General features: G+C 45.1%; 1 protein-coding gene across 2 annotated transcripts in view; it reads right to left on the reverse strand.

The window, feature by feature from the left end:
- Window positions 1-25,882, reverse strand: part of PNPLA7 (patatin like phospholipase domain containing 7) — a 125,620-nt gene that overhangs the window by 89,832 nt on the left and 9,906 nt on the right. The window contains exons 10-18 of one of the 2 annotated variants that reach the window (XM_040083108.2): window positions 21,151-21,279; window positions 19,783-19,863; window positions 19,132-19,273; window positions 18,202-18,294; window positions 13,587-13,687; window positions 12,455-12,601; window positions 8,153-8,230; window positions 7,147-7,352; window positions 993-1,124 (exon numbers count right to left, since the gene is read on the reverse strand). In XM_040083108.2, coding sequence (XP_039939042.1) covers window positions 993-1,124; window positions 7,147-7,352; window positions 8,153-8,230; window positions 12,455-12,601; window positions 13,587-13,687; window positions 18,202-18,294; window positions 19,132-19,273; window positions 19,783-19,863; window positions 21,151-21,279 — 1,109 coding nt within the window. Of the gene's footprint in view, window positions 1-992; window positions 1,125-7,146; window positions 7,353-8,152; window positions 8,231-12,454; window positions 12,602-13,586; window positions 13,688-18,201; window positions 18,295-19,131; window positions 19,277-19,782; window positions 19,864-21,150; window positions 21,280-25,882 lie in introns of both variants that reach the window. The other variant, XM_040083107.2, reaches the window with a different exon arrangement.

The following is a 25,882-nucleotide window of genomic DNA, read 5'->3' on the forward strand; positions in this document are numbered from 1 at the left end:
AGGGGTGGAGCTGGATGACCTTTAAGGTCCTTTCCAGCCCAGGCCAGCGTGGGGTTCCGTGTTAGGACTGGAAGGAGATGAGGTGTGAGCAGGCCCAAGGGGACGCTGCGGGCTCATTGCTGGTTACTCAGGAGCTTGTTCCCATTGCCAGGTCAGCGTGGATGTGCAGAGGAATTGTGCAGGTCAAAGAGCAAGATCCCCCCCAGTGGCTCCAGATTTGGTGTGTGCACCTTTGTCTACCAAGAACTTTTTTGCTATATCCAGCTGGCACAATTAGGAGTGCCGCTGGGAATGCCACACTTCTGGTGGTGGAGTTAAAACAAATGCAAAGAATTCCAGAAGATTTTAACAAGATACTGACAGCTGGGAGTGTTTTGATGCACAGAGTAATCCAAACTTCCACTGGCATTGGTGCTGCAGGTATGGTTATAAAAATTACAATTATACAGATCATGTTCTAAATGAGACTATTATTCTCCCACCACTGCAGCAACCACATAACAGCTCAACTGCATCCTGGTACATATCCATAAAACTAAGTTCTCCCAAGGTAACTTTTGCCCCTTAAACACAAAATTCCTGTTTTCAATTTACTGCTGATTAAGCCTAACTGAATTACCTTTGAGTTTTGCTGTTTGTTTCAGAAAGGCTGAAAACCTCCGAGCAATAGATCTTCATGCCCTCAACAATGTAGAAACTACCACCAGAACATGGAACTGTGTCTTAATCAATCATATCACTTAAAAAGCTAGCCAAGACAACAGAAAAGATGAGGAATAGTATAAAATAATTTAGCAATATGTGGAGACAAGAGACTGAACCAATGTTGAAGGTACTGCAGAAAGAAAATAATCTCAAAATAGGCAAACAAATAAACCCAATGGAATGCTTGAAAAATACAGCATGAGGTTCTCATTTTACACATCCCCAAGGGAGCACAGCTCCTGAAGCAGCAAAATTTCAACAAACATACGATTTTGCCCACGTCTCACCTGTAAACAGCTCTTCCAGCCTCGACCTCCATCCAGTCCAGGGCGAAGTCAATTTGCCTGACAAAGGGGGACATTCTCTTCACAACAGTGTGGGCCACCCCCAGCACCACACTGGGCTGCTCCCGCATAATCCTGAGGAAAAAGGAAAAGTGTTCTTGATCCACGTCCCCACGACAGGAGCAGCTGCCCACAGGCACCACATCCCAGGGCAGTAATTCCCTGGCCACACCCCACTCCTGCACCACCACCACTCTCACCAGGGACTCTGACAAAACACGAGGCTGCCCAGCTTCCAACCCAGCCTAAATTAAATGGCACTCAGAGCTGGCACTGTCCTAGAAGCAGGATGCCAGTCCTGCTGTCTGGCCCAATTCCCTTCTCCCAGAGCAGCAGGATGGCCAGGAGCCGTGTGAGCTCTTGTCTGTGAGCCACCCTCCTCATTTCCCCCTCACAAAGGTGTCTCATGACTCAGGGAAATGTTCAACCTGTCCCCAGAATCTTCCCTCCCTGCTGTTCTGCCCATCTCAGTCTCTTGCTCGTGCTCAGTTTCCCCCACATATCACATTAGAATCTTTTTATATGGAAAGTCTGATGCGCTTAAAAATAAAACACCTGCTCTGCATTTCAAATATTCCCTTTTCCCCATTGCAAAGACCGCAAAGAACTGAAACATCTTCTAATAAAGCTCTCAATCTTCACACTGAATGTTTTTAGTCATGCTTAGAAGTCCCTAATAATAAAGACACCATGTAATTCAATATGTTCCTCAAACTGAAAAACTGAGAAGGTTCTGCCAGGACAACCTCAAACTCCACACTGACTGCAAGGCCTAGCAAAAAATCACTCTCACAGACGCCTGGGAATTGCTCAGGAATGTCTAATTTCTCGTTCTTTTTAGACTGAAGATCACTTCACCCTGTCACTGTGGGAGTGAGCACTCAAGTACCTCCGGAAGCACTCCCAGGGGTGAATGGATCACACACGTCAGTTTGTTCTACCTGTTAGGGCAGCTTATTTTTGCCATTCCTGTGCAGCATCAAGGGCAGATCACTAGAAAACAAGTTATTTCACAAGAGAAATACTCACAAAGAAGTAGATTTGTGTCTGCAGCCCCAGCGTGAGAAGTGCACATAGAAGGATGAGGAGGCTGCATGAAAGCTGCTCATGGACAAGCTGCACCTTGCTCCAAGCAACCTGCAGCACCTGCTCCAAGCCCCAGTGTCCAACCTGGCCTTGGGCACTGCCAGGGATCCAGGGGCAGCCACAGCTGCTCTGGGCACCCTGTGCCAGGGCTTGCCCACCCTCCCAGAGAAAAATTCCTGCCCAATCTCCCATCCAGCCCTGCCCTCTGGCAGTTGGAGCCATTCCCTGTGTCCTGTCCCTCCAGGCCATTGTCAATCTTCCCTCTCCATCTTTCCTGCAGCTCCTTCAAACCCTGCCAGGCCACACCGAGGTCACCCCAAAGCTTCTCCTCTCCAGGTGAACACTCCCAGCTGTCCCAGCCTTTCCTCCCAGCAGAGCTGCTCCATCCCTCTGATCCCCCTGGAGCCTCCTCTGGATCTCTCCAGCAGCTCCAGCTCCTTCCTGTGCTGTGCCAGGGCTGGGGCAGCTCTGCAGGTGGGGTCTCACCCGGGCACAGGGGCACAATCCCCCCTCCCTGCTGCCCAGGCTGGGCTCAGCCCAGGGCAGGGGGTTCAGGGCTGGGGCAGGTCCAGCTCTCACCCACAGCAGCCCCAGGTCCCTCTCCCAGGGCTGCTCCCTCTGCTCAGCCCAGCCTGGATTGATCCTGGGGTTGTCCTGACCCAGGGCAGCTCCAGCACTGGGCCTGGTTGGAATCTCCTGAGGTTCTTTGCTAAGTTTTCTGCATCCATGTCCCCTTCACAAGGAAGGTGCCAGATTGGTAAGAAAATCTCCTTAGGAGACCCTGCAATGAGGGAGCCCTCTCTGAGCACAAATCATGCCAGCTTTGTATCTAACCTCACCCCTAAATAACACAGCAAGAGAAAGGCATGGAAGGGGCACTGCCACTCTTTGTTCCCTGACTGGATTACAGCTCTTTCTGGAGCACTGTAACCTGGCAGAATCAGAGCAAGCCCAAGCAGAGATCCACAATCCAAGACTGTGACTACAAAAGCAACTCACCAGGAGCTCTGCACTGCCTGGATGTGGCACAGAAACTGTCCTGAGGTATTTACAACATCAGCACTCTCCTTCAGCAGTGCCACTGCTGCAGCAAGAGCCCCAGAGCTGCCAGGGACTGTGGGACAGTGCAGCACACGTGGAGCTTTCCATGCATACTGCTCTCCTCAGCCAGAGCTCCAATTACTAGTTTTTCAATAATGAGGCCTGTAATTTCAACCAAAAGCCCTGAAACTGAAAGGGCAGGGATGCACAGGCACATATCCCCATTTCATGCTGAACACACCCCACTCATACCCCTGCACTGGAATGTCTACAAGGTCAGTTAAACTGAACACTGGCTCTTACATGTGGAACACTTAAAAATCCAGCCAGCAAACACTATTACCAAAGAACAGGACAGCTCTTCCCTCCTGACCATCTTCTCTTGCCCTGATTTTTCCATGCCATCCCAGCATCCTGACCAAGATACCAACAGACACATGGAAAACACCCGGCCCTATCCCTCTTCTCAGCAGATTGAAAAAGTAAATAAAGCCCCTAAAAAATCCTGGATGCTTTAGCTCATTGGTTTTACTCCACTTGCTTATTTAGCCCTCAGAGTCTCTTCCCACACAGGCTGTCTGCTGTCGTCAATAAAAGCCATTTACTCTTTTCCTCCCTCACAATATATATCTTAATATTTAATGCATTCAAAATGCAAACAAACAGGCTTCTTTTACTTCCACCTGGAACTCTCTCACGTCCCTCAGTGCCATGCAGCTTCTACAAGAGAATTAACACAGAAGGTGAGACCCACCCTTATACAGGAGAAGAGAAAAGAGGTTTTTCCCCCCTTTATCAGCCCAGTTTCCCTCCTCTCACATGGGCATTTACATCCTTGCTCTTCTGCCTGGCACATGCTTGGCACTGGGAAAATTAAAATCCAAAGCTCTGTACTACAGAGGTTTGTGAAGGGACTTTGAGGATTCTTTACTAGAAAGCTCACCAACTATAACAATAAGGGCTAAGTAGCTTCTGTGAAAGCCTGGAGCTTCTGCAGATATTCTTGGGGATGTGGCTGCGATGGGATTTTCAGCTTAGCTGGCAAGACCAAATAAAAATCAAAGCATTCCTGCTTCTCTGGCAAGTGCACACGATTAAGCCTCCAAACTGTGAAATTTATAGAAGTGGAAAATGTGAGAGAGCCACTGGTAGCACAGATCCTGAATTTATTCCCTCAGGAGATCCTGGTGACAACTTGATTCTCATTTTCCAGGAGCTGCCGCGGGGCACCGCACGCTGAGAGCAGCAGCTCCCAAAGCACTGCAGGCACATCCCATGGAATTACCCCTGGATTCACCACAGCATCAGTTTGTGCCACCCCTGCACTTGCACTCTGCTTCTACAGACAGCCATTTACTCACAAAAAAGGCTCCTACCCTGAAGTTTCAGTGGGAAGGATTTGATAAAACATCCAACACTCAATTCTCCACCCCAGGCTCCTTCCATCATTGTGCTCTTTTCCTCATGACAACCACTGACCATGTGCTCTCTGCTTCACCCTCTCATTAATTATTGAGAAAAACCACATAGAGTGTTCCAGGGCAGCAGAGAGGAAAAGAGGAAACACATGTGACAGGAAAAGAAGAGTGAAATATTGGAGCATAATAGGAGCTCTTGTCAAACTTCACCTAGTCTGTAAGCTAAGGGAAAAATGAGCAAATTAACACAAAAATAATTCCTCTGAGATTCCAGGCAAAGGAGAAACCTGAACATTGTGGAACTATGAACACAGAATTTACATAAAAATGGCAAACAGGTCTACATCCTATTTGATTAACAAGTTTTTCTTTCTCATAGAGTTCAAAGCAAAAACGAAGCAATAGAAGGAACCTGATGCTTTTCAAAGCCTTTCTCCAATGTCACTTTTAAATGTGGGCCCAGGAATCAGAAGTGCCATAAAGCCTGGGATTCAGGACAAATTGTGAAGATGAAATGCTGGAATATCACAGAGCTTGTAAAATGGAGAGAACAGATAACAGACTTCAAAGGAGGAAAAGAAAGATTTGGAAAGGACCCAAAAATGATGATGAGGTGATACATAGATGGGTCTTGATCCCTGACTGGTAAGGGGTTACTGGCAGCAGAAAGGCAAGCTGGAATAAACAGGAGGTAATTCAGAAGAGAAGAGAAATCTCAGGAAAATGAGCTTCAGTAAATGAGAGAGAATCCAGCCCTGAGTAACAAAAAAAAGAACTAGAAAAGAAAAAGGAGGCAAAGGTAGAATCTGCCTGCCTGGCTGAGACAACAAAAGGAAATTTGAAGTCAGAAACAAGCAGGAAAACAACAGCAGGAAAGGACAGAGAGAAAAAGCAGCCATTGAGAAGAAACAGCCTGGTACCACATGGAATGGCACAAGTGGGAAGCATCTCTCAGAAATTAGGCCAAAGAGCTGACAACCACCTCAGAGCCTGGGAAAAACACAGCTCATCACCAAGCACCTGCTGAGCACAGCAGGTTCAGCTCCACAGCCACCAGCCTCCTGCCTGGGCTGGGGAAACTGAAACCCCACAGCAAGGATTCAGGGGCAGAGTTCATCAGGAATACAAACAACCACAATTATTTAGAAAGCAGAAGTGACGCAGAGATGGACAACATCACAGTAGCCTAGAAAACACAATAATCCCCCCAGAAGTCCTCCATGTAACTCAGGACTCATGGCACGTTCCAGAAGCTGGAAAAGGAGATTATCAAAGGAAATCGTGCGTTAGACACAAACTATGTGTGTGAACTAATTGCAACTCTAAATGACAGGATCACAGAATAAATCAAGGGTATTAATCATTATTATTGGCAACAAGGCTAACTGCAGTCATCATATTGGATTTTTAATTACCTATATTCCCCTTTAAGCATTAAGTCCCAAGTCAGGTCCTACTTCCAAGGTCCAGGAAGGAACCTGTCTTGCACAGGGGAATTATTCTTTAACCTGCTCTATAAGTGAGCATTTAAAACCCACAGTTACACCCAGACCAACCACTCAAAACACACCCAGCTCCTTGGCTCTGTCTGGGAACAGAACTGGGGAGGTTTTCTAGCAAAAAGAAAAAATGAATCCAAGAGAAAAGGCCTGTCAAAGCAGCAATTAACTCAGCAAACTGCAGGCTCTGGGCAGACTTTCTTATTTAGATTACAGAGTATTTGAATCTTGGGCCGTAATTCCTTCCCCCTTGGGTTAAGTGCTCTAATGCATCACCATTTAATATTCCCATGTTCCCTGACCTGCTTCTTACTGGAGTTAAACCACTTGACAGAGGGACCACAGCTCATTTGGGTACCTAAAACCACCCCATAAAAACGTGGTTTGCTGTGGGATGGACCTGCATCAGCACAGACATCCAACACTTGGATTTAAAATCATGGGATCATCACAGCTGAAAAGACCTCCAAGATCATCAAGTCCAAGCTTTAACTGAATATCCCCAGGCCCACTAAACCATACAACAGAGTGCCACATCTTAGGAGTTCACACGTTTTTTGAACTCCTCCAGGGACAATGACTCCACCACTGCCAGAGCAGCTTGTTCAGATGCCTGACCACCCTTTCAGTGAAGAAATCTTCCCTAAAATCCAACCTGAACCTCCCCTGGCCATTCCTTCTCCTCCTGTCCCTGTTCCCTGGGAGCACAGCCCGACCCCCCCGGCTGTCCCCTCCTGTCAGGGAGTTGTGCAGAGACACAACGTTCCTCCTGAGCCTCCTTTTCTCCAGGCTCAGCCCTTTCCAGCTCCCTCAGCCTCTCCTGGTGCTCCAGCCCCTTCCCAGCTCTGTTCCCTTCCCTGGACACGCTCCAGCCCCTCAATGTCCTTCTTGCAATGAGGGGCCCAAAATTAAACCCAGGATTTGATGTATGGCCCCCCACCAGCACCCAGCACAGGGGGATGGTCACTACCCAGGGTCCTTTGCTCATGAAAAAATTTCTAACAACTATGTTAAAAACCCCAGATCTACGTATGTTTGAATGGCAGAACTCACTCATAGAAGTGGGACTTGGAGATGGAGAGGAAGCTGCAGTCTCTGTTGGCCTTGATGGTGAAGATCAGCGGCTCCCCAGTGAGGACAGCGAGCTGGCCCACGAGCTCCCCAGGGTGGGTGATGAAGAGGCAGGTGTCCTCCTCAGAGTCAATCTTCCTCTGGTACACGTGGAGCATGCCCGAGACCACAAAGCAAACATTGACATCCTGGAGCAAATGGAAAAAAAAAAAAAAAAGAGTTCAACAAAAATCCCCCAAGATTTTAAAAGCAATTATCCCAGTGACAGCGCTATCATGACCGATCTGTTTCCCAGAAAGCTCCCCTATAGCTTTTGAACAATCAGGTGGTAAAATAAGACACAATAGTGAATTATTAAGGCAGGTTATGAATATTTAAAACTAAGCAGGCACGATATTAAAAAAATGGGTTTCTCTTTGGGTGGTTATGAAAAATGAAGGCTGCACCTTCAAGATATCAAGGAATAACAACAGAATTGAGAGTGGAGGAGATAATGGGGAATCACAGCTGCAGGATGAGGGGCATGGCAGGTCAGCAGAGCAGAACCCAGCACTGGAACTGGAGCTGCCCATGATCTGCTTTGCTTAAGCTCCTCTATTTACACAGGATTATTATAAATAAGGCTTGTTATATCCTAAACATGCTTTGCTATAAATGAATAACGCTGGACTGGTTTTGTATGAGGGCTTTACTGCAGCTCAGTGGTATCACAAAAGCCCAAAGTGTGAAAACAGGCTTCCCAGTCCCCCCAGCTCCTGAGGAAGGATGAAGGTGGGACACTCCACACCTTCCCACCAGGTCCATCAGAGCTGACAACACCCAGGCACCAGACTCCCGCTCTGGCTCTGGCTGCAGCACCGCTCCTGTGTGCAGGAAGGCTCAGAGCTGGGGGTGTTTCACCCCCAGGAGAGATGGCTTGGGAGGGGACAGGTGGGAATGTTTGATGTATCAACACCTCCTGGAAGGGCACAGACTGAGCCAGACTCACCTGATCTCCCTGCCTGGACAGCACGGTGCCAGCAGTGACCTGATGCAGCGTCACTTTGCCATTCAGCAACGCAGGATTCTGGAGAAGAAAGGGGGAGAGGTACAACTTACTGCTCTGTGCACAGGTAAAGGTCCCAGAATGTGAGGAAGCACCCAAATAAAGGAAGAATAACAGTTAAGACTATGTTACAAGTATTTAAATCTCTTTAAAATATGATGGCACCTATTTTTATATTTCTCTAACCACCAGACATTTCTTCCAGAAAAGAAAAAGAGGTTTGATGCATTTTAATTGATCACATTTGGATTCTTTAGGATTTTCTATTTAGCAGTTTTCCCCCTAGACTCTTTAAAGGGTCTATAATGAAAATAGATCTGTATCAGCTGGCATGGAAATCATGAAATACGAAGTTACTTTCAAAGGAAGGTGAAAATAGAAGACCCTCTCTGCATGATGGAGTAACTGGACAAGATGATCCAACAGTGGCTTTGTCCCAGCCCAGCCCTGGGCACACAGTTGGGCTGTGCTGTACCTGCAGAGCAGATTTCAGTACAACAAAAGCTTCCCCAAGCTCATGAACTGCTGTGCTTAGGCAGAGAAAAGTAGGAATTTCAATCCCAGCGGAAAGGAACATGGGAGGAAAGGGTCTTCCCAAAAGTCACCCTCAGTTTGGACCCCAGTCCCTTGCAACATCAAGGAGCTGAGCTGGCTGAGCCCAAAATTCCTTTGATCCAAACACTGCTCTCACCACCATAACCCTGAGTGCATAAGAGACAACCAAACAGGCATGGAGAGGCTTTTCTCTCCATCTCAAAGAATGCCCACACAATCTGGAGTTCTGTGTGCAGTCAGGATCAAACCCTGATGCTTCAGGCCACCTTTGCTTTGGCATAACTTTCACCCAGACCAGCAAACCACAGAGTCACAGACTGGTTTGGTTTCAAAGGGACCTTAAAGCTCATCCAGTCCAGGCAGGGACACCTCCCACTGTCCCAGGCTGCTCCAAGCCCCAAAGTCCAACCTGGCCTTGGACACTTCCAAGGATCCAGGAGCAGCCACAGCTTCTCTGGGCACCCTGTGCCAGGGTCTCACCATGCTTCAAATAAAGAATTTCCTCCTCGTATCGAATGTCAGCCTGCCCTCCTTCACCTTATGGCCATTCATTCCCCCTTGTCCTGTCACTCCATGCCCACAGCCCCTCTCCAGCCTTGGTATAAATCTTCAGAAGTTCAACACTTTATCACCACCGCTGAGCGGGGCAGAAGACAAGGCTCAGAGAGGAGCTCACATCAGGCTGAAGAGAGGCAGCACAGCCCTGGCTCTCACAGCTGCCCTGGGTATTTGGCTGTGCCCAGGCTCTGCCTCAGAGGCAGCACTGAGAGCTGCACTCATAGGAAAAACCAATTGAGCACAAGAGCAGAGCAGAATGTGACCCCAGTCATCAACTCCATTCCAGCAGGAAACCAGCAGAGCAGAGATGTAAACACTCCACCAGCGTAATTGTTCTGCCAGGCTGGAACTTTTCCATTTTGGGGTGAAAAAAAAATAGCGCGAGTGAAATAATCACTATTATTCTTTACACCTACTGCTGAAAAAAAGAACATATTTTCATCAAAAATAGTTTTATTAAAGCCCATCTGTTTCATGGGAACATATCCAATGGAGAGAACCTGACAAGCACCTGTCAAAATATTTCAGTTCAGCAATAGCAACTCAACTAATTTCTATAATGTTTTTTTTCTATATTTAGACATTTATGGTTGTATAGTATTATCTATTCTTAAAGCCGAAGTTGTAACTCTGAAAGTACCTCTCAGTAGGGGAATACAAGCTCCCTCATGAGCTCTACTTATCAAGAGCATTTTCAGGCTGCATCAGCTCGGGAAAAAAAAAATTGCTGCAAAGATTTTCTTCACGTCTAAGACTACTTTAGCATTGGGATAGATTGTACTCAGAGCTGCGTAAGCCTCAGCATTGGAGATCTTTAAGAAGAGCTTAGCCAAAAACCTGGCAGAAATGACTTAGCAATATCTGATTCTGCCTCAGGCATGGAAGGGACTGAGTGACCTCCAAGCAGACCTTGGTATCCTCTCTGCTGTGCTCTCACTGCCCCATTAAGCAATAAAAGAGCTGACAAATAAAATGCATCCTGTCTCTCAAAAGGGTGAGACCAGCAAACACAAATTTAGTATAGCACAGTTACAGGGTTTAGGTTAAAAACTCCACTGATCCCCCTCCAGCTACGAGCTTCTACGGACAGTAAGTCTTTACCCCAAAAAACTCCATTTCCCAGCAATTTTCTTTCTTTGCATGACTGTAACAAATGAATGCAGCAGGCACCTCAATCCATTCAGTTACAATAGCAAATGTAAGAAGCAACAGAGGTTATTTCTGGGTAACAAATTAGCAGGAGTTTATGGTACAGAAGTGAAAACACACAAACCAATTAGAAACAATTTAAATAAAGCAATAATTAACTGGGACAAATAATATTTTTTTTGAAGGAAAGTCCAAGAGATGCCCTGCAACACTGCTTAACCTTCCCCATCATAACCGCAGATAAAGCTGAAAGCACACAAAAACTGCAGGAGACTGAAAATCATTCATGACAGAGATCCAAGGAATTCAAGTTGCTTAAAACAAAAGAAAAAAAAAAATTAATTCTAAAGTCAGATACCTAAAGGATATTTGAAATAACATCGCTCTCCTAGAGACATTTACCCCTCTGTCACATAAAACAAACAAACAATCTAAAAAAAACCCCAAACCTACCATCTCTCATCAAAACATCTCATTTTTTATTCACTCTGATTGGCTGCTCTGAGAAATGACAACTTAAAATGCTTCCATCTAGCTAAGAAAGAGCTCGCTTTTTTAAGAGAAGAGCTTACAAGAATTCCTTCTCTTTCACGCAAGCAGCATTGAACACAAATATTTTGTACACAGTAAGATTCTTTTTGCATTGCCTCTGGAAGAATCAACTTTTGCTATTCCTACATGGAAAAAAAAATTCAGCTTTCAATGATATTTCTGACATTTGGCCACATCCCACCTGATTGTAATTTGCTTGTGAAAAACTAAGGTGCTTGAAATTCCTACTTTATTTCACCATTATTTAGATCTTGATGTTACAAACTCTGCCTGTTAGGTGCTGCATTTTAAGGACACTGTTGAAATTAACTTTATCTCTAAACTGCTACTTGGTAATTACTGAGAAATTTATTCTAGACTAAAAGAATAGTGCTGTAACCAGGAGCTCCAGTAATCTTGGAATTTTTGCTTATGATCTGATAAGAACAGATCTGGATCAAGAACAGAATAGATGAAGTCCTACTTTACTCCTTCTGCTACAAGAATTTATTCTAAAACAGCCTATACACTTTCATGAGGATATAAATGCCTGAAAAAACCTGAAAATTAACATAATGAGACAGGTAAGGCTCCTGCAGACTGAGAAACCTCAGATCACTGATGATGTGGAACAGGCACCTCGAGCCTCTCAACTGGGAGCTGAAAGACCCTGACAGGGATTTTGAAGCTGCAAGGGGAATAATTTTGCAAGTCAGGAGGGAATGCTAAAATCTAGAAGCATATTTTTTTTAAGTTCTGTTTGGTGACAGCTCTGAAGGCAGGCGAGGAGGTGCAGCAGCTGTGCCCAGCCTCTGGCAGCAGCAGCAGACTGGAATTATTGCAGAACAGCCTGGAACAAGCCAAGGATGTCTGTGGCTGACTGAGACAGATGCAGAGCTTTCCCAAATGGTCTGATTATCCACATGAACAGACACACCTCTGTAATGAAATGCAGCTGGAATCACTGGAATGATGAAAACAGCCATTTGCAATCCTTCCAACACCAAGGGGCTCAGCAGGGATCAGGCACAGCCCCTGCCACGGGCACAGGACACAGCTGGGGGATGCTGCCAGTGCCCCTGGGCAAGTACAGGGACAATTCCAAACCCAAACAACTCCCTGGGATGCAGTGCCACCAGGATTCATGGATTCAGCAATCACCCACACTCAGCGAGAGCACAGAGTGAGGTGGCAGGAATTGCACATGTGCAATGCTTGCAGGGCTAACTCTGCACACAGAGACGGAAGATTCATGCACTGCATTCCAGCCTGGTCTGTTGAAATGGCAGAATAATTCAAATTTATTTCAGCCCTTCTAATGACTTCAACAGGCTGTTGAATAAAACATCTAGCCCATCTCCAGCACACTGAGGAGACAGATCCACTGTTCAGTTCCTGGCAGAATGAGATGAAAAGCAGGAGCAAAGCCAGTTCCCCTTGCAATTTACTCACATCAAGTTTCATCAGGGTTGCGAGGTCTTTCTTTGCTGCTTCCACGATGGCATCGGTGTGTTTGCTGTTACAGGAGTCCTGCACAGCACTGTAATGGAAGACTGCTGAAGGAGTTTCTGTCACTGTCACAGTCTTCTTCAGTATCGACTGCAAAGAGAAGAAACACATCAAGGATCAGTTTAAACATCAAAATTGGCACCTACCTGGCCGAATTTTGCCTTTATCATCTGCATTCTCTACCCACCACAACTGGTGGTCTGCAAAAAAAGAAATCTAGGTTTCCAAAAAAGCAACAGCTTGCTAACTTCATTATCCCAGTATTTTTCTGCACAGCCTGACACTTGAATCAAACAAAGTTACTCATCACAGCTTGTGAAAGGGAAGGAATAAGAGACTTCAGAAACTGGGCCATTGCCAGCTTGATGGAACTAAAACTTTATCAGCCCTGTACACAAATATGAAGGAAAAGATAAAATGTCTGTGAAGGTCACAGTGAGCAACAGTTTCATGCCAGATTCTAAGCTGCAGTTTTATAATTCAAGAGTGTTTTTGTGCTCTTAACTTCCAGGTCAGTATTCGTAAAAAGCAGACCAGAAAAATAAAAACAGATTTATAAATAATGACTGGAAACCTACAGCTGATACAAGTTTTTAATTCCCCGCTCTAAAGTACCTCTCACAAATAAAGCATAGTCTGAGAAATCCAAATAATCCATTTCATGAGTCAGGGGAAGAAAATACATATAAAGTCGCAGCAGTGGTTTCCCATTGCTCACCAAGGGGATCTCCACAGAATTTCAAGATGTGCAATAATATGACTTGACAGCCACTAAAATCTACTGAAACACCCTTAAGTTAAAAAACAATACCACAAAAACATTCAAGGCCAGGCTGGGTGGGGTAGAGCAAAGTGTCCCTGGCCACGTCAGGGGGATTGGACCAGCAGGGGCTTCAAAGGTCCCTCCCAACCCAAACCATCTGGGGATTCTGTAAAACCACACATCCCAACTCGCACAGAGCTGCAAGGGCAGTGTTTGGAAGGGAGGAAGAAAACATCTGAATGGCTCCAAGCAGAAGGAAGTCAGGAAGGCAGGGCAGGAGGCAGCTGGGCCCTCGGGGAGGAGCAGACCCACCTTGGCCACGGCGGGGCTGCCGGCGCCGTCCTCGGGGGAGAGGTGCACCCTGGCCCTCTCGTAGGCCATGTCCATGTCGGACTTGGTGCTGCTGGAATTGTCTGCAAACAAGGCAAAAATCCTGGTTTGAGCACCTCCTGTACTGCAGATTCTCAGAAACAGCAGGTAACCCACCGAGTGGAGCAGCTTTAGCAAGTGGCATCTTCATATTCCTGTTATTTCCCAGTTCCTTCTGACCTGGAACTTTAAATCTTCCCATCTGAACTCGGGTGTCCCAGAATTCCCACATCCACTCTTGCACAGAGTACAGTCATTATCTGAACGTCTGTCGTGGGGCATTTTGTCCTCTGAGAACTGGCAGAGCGCTGCAGAGAGGGAGCTCCTGATAACTTAAAAATTTGAGGTGTTCTTTATGCCTTTCTGCAAAACTGCCTGAGGTGATGCTGCTGATGGTTCATATCAGCTGCTGCATCTTATTTTCCATACTCCACAAATCCTTGAAATCCTTCATAGGATGAACATTAAATTTCAGGGGCCAATTTCCTCATCTGTGAGAGCAGCTCACCCTCTGAGCTCATCTGTTGCTCCTTCTAGATGTTTATGGGTTCATAGAAAAGGTGGGATCTGCTGAAGAAATCTTATTTCTTTTAAAAGCCTTTTTGGAAAAATTTGGCATATTTTCTATTCAGTTCCACATCCTTGGAAGTCACAGCCCGAAGATTTACAGCTGAGTTTAAAAATAATGCAGAAATTGCAATTTCCTTTAACAAATAAACCTATAATAATTTCAATCTTATTTCTATGCCTAATATATCTCCAAAATAGGCTATTCAGAAAAGTTCATATTTTCTTCCTTTTACCTTTAGTCACTACATCATTCTTCCACTTTTGCTTTTATAAATACAAACTGCTGCTCCAGAATAAACTGGGCCCTTTGGAAAAGCAATTATCTTTCCTGACTGGTAAATTCTGTCACCTAATAAATTCAAATTTTTAAATTTGGATTCTTTCCCCACCTGTCCCTCCCAAAAGATACAGACCTGAATTTGCCCAAGATTGTCCCAAGCTTTTGGAAGTTGGTTTTTGGAACCAAAATTTACACCATTGCGATCTATGATCATGTGACAATACCCTACCATGAAAGGCTCTCCATATATTTAATTTCAAAACAACAATTTTTATTTCTGGAGGGGCTTGACTCCTATCTCCCACTCCAGCTAGGCCAAGGGAAGAATCCCACTGCCACAAATATTCAGATCTACCTCAAGAGTTCTCTTTCCATGTCATCTTGAGGAAATGGTGTTGAGTTCTGCCAGGGGAGGTTTAGATTAGATATTAGGAAAAATCTTTTCATGCAAAAGGTTGTAAAATACTGGCATAGGCTGCCCAGGGCAGGGGTGGAGTCAGCACCCCTGGAAATGCCCAAAGGACATGTGGGTGTGCCACTTGGGGGAACGCAGGGGTGGTGCTGGCCTGACAGTTGGACTTGAAGATCTGAAGGGCCTTTTCCAACCTTAATCATGATTTTGTGATGTACAGATATAAACAAATCTTTGCACATTTCAAACCTGCCACTGGGATCATAATAAAGTCATTTAATGATCAGCCTCCAAGCAAAAAACCTAACAAGCTGACCCAAAGTTGATCATCAGAACTTACAAGCCATAAGATACAAAAGGAAAGTAAATAGTAATGCTGTTGATGCTGTTAACTGGATTTCCTGCACACTGCAGCATTAAAGACCTTAAATCAGATATAAACAATAAGCTGGATGTGTTTAACAAAAGACTGGATATGGCACTCAGTGCCATGGTTTAGTTGAGGTGTTAGGGCATGGGTTGGACGCGATGGTCTTGAAGGTCTCTTCCAACCTGGTCATTCTGTGAATTCTGTGAACTGGGATAGTAGAAAGAGCAGCTCCACATGAGCTGATGTGACTCCCGGTCCCTCAAATCCCAGGGTCAGCCAAACTCCTGAGCCCCAACACACCAAGTGCATTTTCAATCCGAACACTCAGGTTCAAGGCAAACACCCCGATTTCAGCCGCGCCGGCAGCGAAAGCATCTCCTACCCAGCCCTGCGCCTTAAAAACCCGGCGAGAGGAGAACGAGGAGGCATTCTAAGAATGAAAGCTGCTGTCTACTCGACTGCTATTCAGAGCAGGAGCCCTCCCCTGAGCCCGGTGCCCACACAGCAATGGATGCTGCTGCAGCGGGAGCGGCGAGGCGCCGGCAGGACGAGCCGCACGCGGAGCCGCTGGCTCGGGAGCGCAGGAGGCGCCGGGGAAGGAGAGGGATGGATCCTGTGTGAGGAACACGTGGTGTCCCACACGCTGCTGGGATGGGGATGGAAGGCACTGCACCAACAATGGCAACTGCCACAGTCCCTGGCAGCATTCCCGGCCTCTACCCTGCCAAGTTCTGCCAGTCCCACGTGCGCCGCACGTCAGGGCTTTGGGGGAGCAGCACCTTCTCCAACTCTTGGGGAAAAAAAACCACCAAAACAATAAAAGACAACTGCTGTTTAACCTTAAAAATAGAGTTAGGAAGGCTTACTTGCAGGGACAATGAAGGGGTCAAGTTGTTACATCCAAAAAGCGCTGCTGTTTTATTTCTGCTTTCTAATTTCACTGTTCCCCAGCCCAGATTCTTCAATGAATTAATTCTATCTATCTTTCTCCACACAGTTTGTACAGTTATAAAGCAGAATAGTCTGAGCTGGTAGAATCCTATTCCCTCATCTACACAACTGCTATGTTTCAAGTTAGATAACTACACAAAAAAACCCAGAAGAACAAATTACAGCCAGCCCCAGGAGCAGAAGTGTTTTCTCCCAAAGCAATTTTTAGTAGCATTTATTAATTCTAACAACAAGCAAATCAAGGAGATGTTGAGATAACAGCACTTGTATGTCTCTAACAGTTTTCCCCTCTCTGAATTAATAATAAACATGATCAATATTCCATGGAATCTGAACACACAGTAAGCAGTGGAATAGAATCTGAAGTAAGATCTTGATCTTTTCATTACAGACATCAAGACACTTTCTGTGCAAGCTAAACAGTGAGAAGAAATCAGCCCTGTTACCTGAGGTAAATCATAATTACCCAATTAGATATGCTCCTTCTGTCAGTAAAAATTCATTTGCTCTCTCTGCTAAGCTCTGTGTACCCTGGCATAACTTTTATGACATGTAAAAGGAGAAAGGAAGGACAAATGGACACATCCACTGAGAAGTTTGCAGGGATCCTTCCATATGAAAGCTCCTAAGAGCACACAAGGACTGTCCCTGAGAATGTCACAGGGCTGCACAGGCAGAGCTCACTGAACTGCCTCATTTAAGGGGCTGTGTTCAGGGCAAGGATTAATTAATTTGCCAGTGAATCAAGTCTGCTGGTGCATTTTATAATTCCTACCATAAAACAACCTCACGCACATGAAAATCAAGCCAAGTCTTGTGTGGGTCAGTCAGTATTTTCTCTTAATTTGTCTCCCTGGCTTAGAAGGACGACCTACTTAGCCCAGCCAAAATCCTGTTTCTCCATCACATCCACCCCTCTGGACAATAACACAGAAACCATGAAAAAATCTAAGTGAGACCCCTTACACTTGCCCAGTAGGAACTGAAGAGGAAACAAATCAGCCCTCCAGTGTTCAAACTGAAGGAGCTCCCCACTGCTCTGCTCTGTGCACCCCACAACTTCACATGGCAGCAACAAGTGACACAGACCTTACCCTGGGGACAGCTCTCAGTGCTGAGGCTCCCTCCTTCTTCCTTGTCTCCAAGCTCTTCAAACCCTCACAGTGTGCTCCTTTCCTCTAAGTCACTTAATAGCCAAGGTGAGCAATGAAAGCATCCTCTAAAGTACCCAGGGCACCTTTATTCCAGTTTAATAGATTAAACATTTCTCTATTAACAGTACCTGAGCATGACCTTGGAATTCCCTCACATTGCTCAATTTATTACTGATCTAACAGAGACACATGCCTGTGTTCTGTGATTCCCACGAGAACTCCAGTTTCTCCACCCTGGAACACCAAGCTGCCCTAAACACCAGGCCCAGAGGAAAATGTCTACAGTGGAGTAACTAAAGTTCCCCAAAATGATGGTGCAGCATCAAACCAGCTCAGCCTCATAAATGTCTCCTCAGAGCACCCACGATCCATCACCTTGATTACCCACTCTAAGGAACATTCCTCTAAAAGCAGCAAAGCCATGTAATGTGCTTTTTGGGACAATCAGCCAAGCAAGAAACATGTGTCATCTTTTATGTGAAAGATGATGGCCTATCATCATAATTCAGTTTGATTCAGTAATATCAATTAATAAAGCTCTTCATTTGCAGGTCTTGGAAGCCAAATGATGTTCCCTATTGCTGATAATGACAGCAAGGGAATGCTCCCTGGGATAACAGTCCATTTGTTACTAAATAATTTTTTGACCAATAAATTAGGAAGCAGCACTGCAAGATGATTATCCACCATGAACAGGACTGCAAGATGATAATCCACCATAAACAGGAAAATTATCTAGCCCAGCACTCCAGAGATCCAGACATTTCCCCCATGATTAGATAAATTACATATTTCCCACAATTTTGCCAGGTACTACTTACTAGAAGCCTCTGTAGATCCTGCATAGGGAGGTGATGAAAGGCTTCTTCTAAAAACATGCTCAGAGTTTTCTGCACCAGAAATCCTCAACATGTCTGAAATTTAGAAGCAAATGTTATAAACACAAGGTACCCCCTAATAAAGTAAGTTTCACTAACAAGAAGAACCTTTAACTACCCACCATTAAAGGCTGAATTGAAGATTCTGAAACATTAAATATTGTTTAAACCTTTTTCCTGGTTTTTATTTAAATACTTTTTTTCCATCTGCAGAGGCAAAATTCAGCTCCATCTATTTGCCTGGCTTTACCTTTAATAGTGAGTCTTTAGGCTGAAAAGACACATATCCAGCAATTCCTCTGCTGGTGTCTAGGGTGCTGAATTTTCCCAACTCCCTCTCTGCATTCAGAATGAGAAGTCACTTATTTTTCCCCTTTCCTTCATCCCTCAATATCATTAAGAACACAATAATATTTCCCCATTGAAGCTAAGGACTACCCAAAGGCTTCAAACCTGAAATTAATCTAAGACAATCCTTAACTACTCTGATATAATCCTCTGATCAATAGCAGTGGTACCAACAGTGGATCAAATGTAGTGAAAGGACAGGGAAATGGCCTCAAGCTGAAGGATGGCAGGGTTAGACTGGATTTGGGGAGGAAATTCTTTACCATTAAGGGCAGCGGGGCCCTGGCACAGGGTGCCCAGAGCAGCTGTGGCTGCCCCTGGATCCCTGGCAGTGCCCAAGGCCAGGTTGGACATTGGGGCTTGGAGCAGCCTGGGACAGTGAGAGGTGTCCCTGCCCACGGCAGGGGTGACACTGGGTGAGTTTTAAGGTCCCTCCCAGCCCAAACCAGTCTGGGATTCTGTGAGTAGTACAAAAATGAAAGAAGACCCCAGAGGACAGTTCCTCCATGTTTCTAGAAGCGTTACCCATTTCCAGTGCTTCCCCAGACTTCTCAAACTTGTCTCCACGATCCTCCTCCAAAGCACTGGACATTTGTCTCTTCCCAGCCTTGCCGGCGCTGCCTCCGGCGGTGACGCTGCTCACGGAGATCAGTGGGATGCCCTGGCTCTGCTGGGAGCAGCAAAGGGACAAACAAACATCAGCCACCCCCTCACATGTGTGCTCCACGCCCTGGAGCCTGCAGAGACCCCCAGGTACCGCTCAGGCTGTGCTGATCAGTCCCAGACCCCAAGGGCGGCTTTCCCTGGGATCTGCATCTCCCTCAGTGCATCCCAGCAGGGTCTGGGGACTCCCAGCTCGACACTTTGAGCATCTCCTGACCCTCTGCCACCACGGGTACAGTGTTCTTCCCACTGCTCCAGACAGAGGTGACATCATTAGCAAACAGCAGAAGCGCTGAAGCACGGAGCAGCGCACACACATCACTCTGGAATGATGCACTTGGGCAGTTTAAACCTCCCCACCAATTCCCCAGGCATCAGCGTAGGCTGGGTTTTACGGGCTAGTTATACAAGTGCCTCAGTCCTCAAGCACTGTCATCATGAAATTAAATGTGCAGCATTTGCTTTATGACCTTCTGGAAGAAGGAAAACCTCCCTGTGCCCTGTCAAACTCACACAGCTGAAGAGCTCCGTGGTCAGCCCCAGGTAGTTGTGCAAGGCCAGGAATGTCACCCTCTGCAGCCTCACCATGATGATCTGCACACCGGGAATGAAGAAGCAATTGCAATGGATTTATCATTCTCCCACACTCGTTCTGGTATTTAGACACAATCCTGCACCAGAGTACCTGAAAACATCCTATAAAATACAGACTGTACCCTAAGCTGAAATTCCTTTTACCAGCTGATAAATCGAGACAGAGAGAGATTCAAATGATTTACCAATGACTTCACCATCATTTGATAGCATAAGAATCCAAAGTCTTACTCCCAAACACCAAATGCTTTTTCTTTTCTATAAACATCAGTAATAAAAGTGCCTTGAAATAGAAGTATTTGCTTCCAATATTGCTCATTAAAAAAAATATCCCAGCTCTCCCCATAGAGAACCTGTCCCACTGCCCCACAAGCACTCAAACCTAACACTGGAATGAATCAGTGGCACCTTCCTCTGCCCTGCCAGCTAATTCCCACTCCTGAGCCATGCTCTCTTTTGTATCAACTCTCACAAAGCAAATTAATTTGGTGTTAATGATCTGTTCTCCTTCAACCAGCAGTATGAGGAGGTTCATGCACTGCTCATAAATCATCCAGAGACCAGAGCAGTTTGCAAGGACAGATTCAGAAGTGATAGCGAAGCAAAAGGACAGCCCAGAGTGACTCCACTCGTGGGGTCACCCTGTGGGACAAGGTACCAGCCCTGGAAATCCTTAATCCTGATCCCTGCACCTCTTCCCACCTGCAGGAGATGCTCACCTGAGAGCCATCTGAGCCCCTGCAAAGCAACAGAAGGTGGGCACAGAACTGACACAAAGCACAGCTCTTCCCTCAGGTGCTGACAGGGGATTTTAAAGTGAAAATTCACACGTCAGGCTGAATTCTGTGACTTACAAAGCATCGGCCCACCAAACAGCTCCTGAGGGTCCAGCAGTCCTGTTTCAGGACATGTGACAGTCTGTCCATGACTCTCAGCCCTCCTGGTGCAGCCCAGGCTGCAGAACCCACGCCAGCACCTTTCTACTCCCCGAAGACCAACAGACTCACACTGCAGGGCTGGCTGACTGATGAGGGTACCACAGGCAGAAACTCAATTAATGGAGATATATAGATACATAAATTACTGTTCCTGTTGTGATAATGCTGGATTATTGTGTCTAGGGCTCAACAGCCAGGAGAACAGCAGAACAAGTCCAAATCTTGATAAGCTGTGCTGAGCAATTCCATATCTACCAATGGATGGATGATGAGCTTGCTGAGCCTCTAAATATCCTCCTGCAACCTGGAAATGAGAGTGCTTCCCTCTTCCCCTCTCAGCTTGACCTACCTGCACCACTCTCACGAGGGTTTCAGGGTATTTCTGGAACACATCCTGGAAGGCACTGGCTGGGAGCCTCAGTATGGTGGATGGAGTGGCTGCTCGGGCCGAGACGGTTTTATAGGGAGCAGGGTGACCCTAAGAGAAAGTTCCAGAGACACGGGGTTAACCCATCAATTATCCAATCCAATTCTCCCCAGATTCCTGCTTTGCTGTTGTCTCTGTCTGACAAACACTGACCACAAAAAGCCTCGAGCTGGTGCTCCATGAGCACAGGGGGTGTAACGAGGGTGAAATCACACCTGCATTAGAGACAGGGGCAGGGAAATAAGAGCTCCAGGGAGCTGGATCAGATTGAGGGAAGTGCCAGGCTCTCAGCTCTGACACAGCTTTATTACAGAGCCAGCCTTCAGAAGTGTTTGAAATCTCAGCTAGTAAAGGCTGCAGAGAAAAGAGGGTTTGTTGATTTTATTATCTGTACTGACAACCAAGCTACTTGCTGCAAAAACAACCCAACTCACGCAATCAGTGAAAAACACAACAAAATTGTACAGCAATTACAGATATAATGGAGTAAGACAAAAGACAGGCAGACTTCTTGTGTTTCAATATATATATATACATCTTTTTTCATATATATAAATATATATATATGAAACATTCCATGTGACAAAGCCAAGCAGCTTCTCTTCACTGGAGACAAAGTGGGTCTAGAACATCCTGCTCAAAGAACAGATGGAGAACTAACAAACAAATGAAAAGTGGGTAGAATACAGAGATTCTTTTCCCACTGGAAGGCAAGCCTCTGGGTTTGGATTCTCCTCCTTAAATAAGAATAGATTTTAACAAAAATCTACAGCCAAACACATGGATAAAAAGACAGACAGACAAAAAGAAAGACAAGTGCCCCTCATACCCACTTAATAAATGCTGGAAACAACATCTCTAACTCATAAATTAATTTACCAATCCATCAGATACTGATTTACACGGTATTTATAAGATAAAACGAGCCTTCCTGCAGCACAGAGCAGGAGCAAAGGAAGAAATGGAGTTTCTATTTAACAGCACTCACAGCTCCAGCACCTTTCTCCCAACACTGACACACAGATGTGAAATGCTGATTACAACACTTGCAGAGCATCAGACAACTCAACACAAGCACTTGGAAGGAATTCTGCCTAAAGAACCCAGCAAAACCAAACAAGAGACTTTGTCTAACCACTCCTGAAAATAAAGCTGCAGCTCTGTCTGCCTCCTGGTCTGGAAGGCACCATGAAGCAGATTCTAAAATTAAATTAAATTGATTGGAACCAATTTCTTAATTACACCAACTTCAGCTGACCTTTTTATAAAATCTGGGGATGATATTAATAGCCTTGATTTTCAAGTTCCTGAGGGATCTGAAATTTTAAACATCTCTTTGACCTACAGTGCAAAGCTGCCAGTGTCCTCAGTTTTCCCAAGCTGCTTTTAATTAAGTAAAGAAATTAACAAGTAACATTTCTGTGCTTCGGTTATACCCAAAAATAAATGCAACAATCCTCTTTTATAGGCCAGTTTGAAGTCTGGCTTTACGTGAATAATTAATTTGGACTTCTTATACTTATATGTAAAAGAAAAGTTACATAGTCTGCTTTTAAGCACTGCATTTGCCATCAACTGCATTTCCTACTGATCTCTACAGCAAATATACAGTAAAAAACTAAGGAAATCATTAAATCTTTAGTTGCTGGACAAGGATAAACATCAAGTTTAATGGTGTTTCATGAATTATTCCAAAGAGCAAATTGAGCCCTGGTTATCCCAGAACTCTGGTCTCCAGTCTACCCAGTAAAGTGTTTGGGTTTTTCTGGAAAGCGCTCAGCGCTGATAACCTCAGAAAACCAGCTTCAGGATAATAACAGATAATGATGCAGAAGCCTTTTCCTCCAAAGAACAGCCCATTCCTCCAAGTTTTCAGCATATAATTCCACCTCTCTGAAATCCCTGCATGAGAGCAGCTCTTCTGAAAAGGCCAACACCGTGGCTAATGGGGCTGGAACATGCAGGAGCTGTCAGAGGAGCGTGAGGAGGAAATGTTCCATAATTGTCACTTCTCTCAGATCTAATGTTATGAGCAGCACAGGGAGAATACTATGCTCAAATTATACTATTTTGCAATCACACGCTGAGATGACAAGAACAGTTAAGTTATAATCAGTTACGAAACAGGGTTTTTTTCCAACAGAGAACTTCTTGTTCTCAGGGCAGGTAACTATTTACTTCTGTCTCCTTCCAAGAGCTGAGGCATCACCTCCAAGCAGCAGCTGACACCTTACTGCCAAATCCAATCAAGTTTGGTTAAGAAATCTGCTGCAAGAGACACAAATGTTTCACATTCTCCCAGCTGCAGTGGTAGCTTCTTTCGGGACCCAAAAATCCGGCATGTTCTCCCCATTTCCACGGCTGGACTTTGTCTTTCTCTGCTCCTTCCTGACATCCTCTACATCAACACTGCGGTACCCAAAGCTCTTGCAGCCATCAATCACTTCTTTATAACCTCATCTGTCTTGTCAGCCCTGCAGGCTCACCTTTATCCAAGTGTTTTTCCAGCTACTTTTAATCCTGACTTTCATTTTTCCCCCCCTCAATCACTGCCACATCCCTCACAGCCTCTTCTTTTTTCAACTTTCTTATTCCAACTATGCCACAAGGCCCCAGTTTTCCTAAGACCATCTCCACATGGAGGACAAGAGAAGAGTGAAGCCCACATCTCCAGGAATCAGCATCACACCTCTGCTGGACCAGTTCACTCTGGATGAACATTGGTCAGGGAAAAGCTCTGGCTGCACACACGAGCTCTCAGCAAGAGCTGCTGAAAACAGAGACATCAACAAGGCTCAGCTCAAAGATCTCTTTAGTATTTGAGGCAGTTTCAAGTCAGAGCCATTAAACAGCACTTCAGAACTGCTCCAGAATACCAGGAAAGGGCCTGCAGCTACTTGGATTCAAAAGCTTCCAGTTTCTCCTCAGAATCTGGAGAAAGCAGCATTGATCTGTTCTCAGAATAAGTGGAGGCTCATGTCACACCTGCTACCTTTGTATTTAGTAGAACTGAAGGGACTTTTCAGTTTAAAAGCTGAAAGATCCAATTAGAAAAGCACCCCTGGTGTGACCTTTCTTTTAGGTCCACCACCAAGATCTTGCCACTTCTTGCAGCAGCCTCAACTTTCTTGCACAACTCTCAACTATGTGAGGGACCAGCCTGACATCACATGCTGCAGAATCAGTCAAAAGAATCACAAATCCAGCTCAGACAACAGAAATCCTCTCTGAATACACCCTTCCTCCATGTCAGAGCCATGTGTTTGGTGGTGCAGTGAAATCTATTTCAGGTTATGGATCTGCAGGATGTTCTAAGACTCACTCACTGATTTGGGATGACACTGAGGGGTCTCCTCTATTTTGATTCAGTGCTACTTCCTCTCTCCTTGCCTATTTTCATGCTACTCCTCTACCTAAAGTCTGCAAGAAACATAAGGAGGAGGAAAAACAGCAAAGAAACAAGCAGTTCACGAGCTGGGAAGTGAGGAACAAAAGAGCTGTAAAAATAAATGAGAACAAGTTTAGCAAAAAATATTTCAAGGTTTTTTCATTACAGATTCTTCTGCAGACTGCTAACTCTGTTCAGCACACTTTCAATCATTTTTATTTTTTTTTTACTTACCAGTGGTGTAACTAATGAGAAACAGGAAAAAAATGACAGAATGAGAATTAAAAATGAAAAAAAAATGACAAAAAAATGAATGGCAACCACTCTTTTAGAAAACAAAGCCATAAAGCACTGCCATACAAGGACCTCTTTTCTTATATTCCTTTTGAACAAGCGAGAGCATGACTGGTACTCATGCTCCTTCAGGATGGTCCTGCTGCTTAGAATATTGTCATGAAGAAAATTTAGTAGTGGAAGAAACAAGGGCAAAGGTACTAATATGGATCTGCAAACTTATTATGAATTTGACAGCAAGAACTAGACTTGTACAGTCCAAATTATTCCCTTTCTACAGAGAAAAGTGTGACTAAGCTTAAAAATGTTATCACTGTTGATAGGTTTTACAGGAACTACAGATATACATAACAGAGATTTACAGATAATGCGGATGTAGAGGTGTGTGCCTGCTTTTGGAAGTGACAAAGAACACTTCAGAGAATCCTTCAACTACTCACACACAGTGCAATGGCACCTTTTAATGAACAGAGACAGCCAAGCATGGCAGACACATGACACAAGGTCAAACATGAACAACTTATTGATTAGTATCTTAATCCTCTCAAATCCTATCCTACCAAAATCCTTCAACAAAACACCTTCAGGGTTTGGGTATTATCAAAAATGTTGAATTCAACACCTTCCATTTAGGATTCCTAAAGTGATTTCAGCAAAACCATCAGTCTAATTCCAACTGAAACAAAATCCACCGATTTTGCACTGAACAGGATCAGCATTCAGCTCATCCTGGCCCCTGCCAAAGAGCACAGCCCTCAGCAGGCCACCAGCACCACTGATATTACTAAACAAAATAAATCCATCAACTGGTTTCACAGTGTAATTACAGTACTAACACTACAGTCTGTACAAGGAGTACAGACTTATTTTCATTAGACTAAATAAAAACAAATTCATTAAGCAACTTTTACAAACATGTAAAAGCCCAGAGGGCTGGGCCTCAGCCTGGTTCTGCTCCTGCCTGAGTTGTGA

This window comes from Hirundo rustica, chromosome 20, assembly GCF_015227805.2.
Source record: "Hirundo rustica isolate bHirRus1 chromosome 20, bHirRus1.pri.v3, whole genome shotgun sequence".
Classification (NCBI taxonomy): domain Eukaryota; kingdom Metazoa; phylum Chordata; class Aves; order Passeriformes; family Hirundinidae; genus Hirundo; species Hirundo rustica.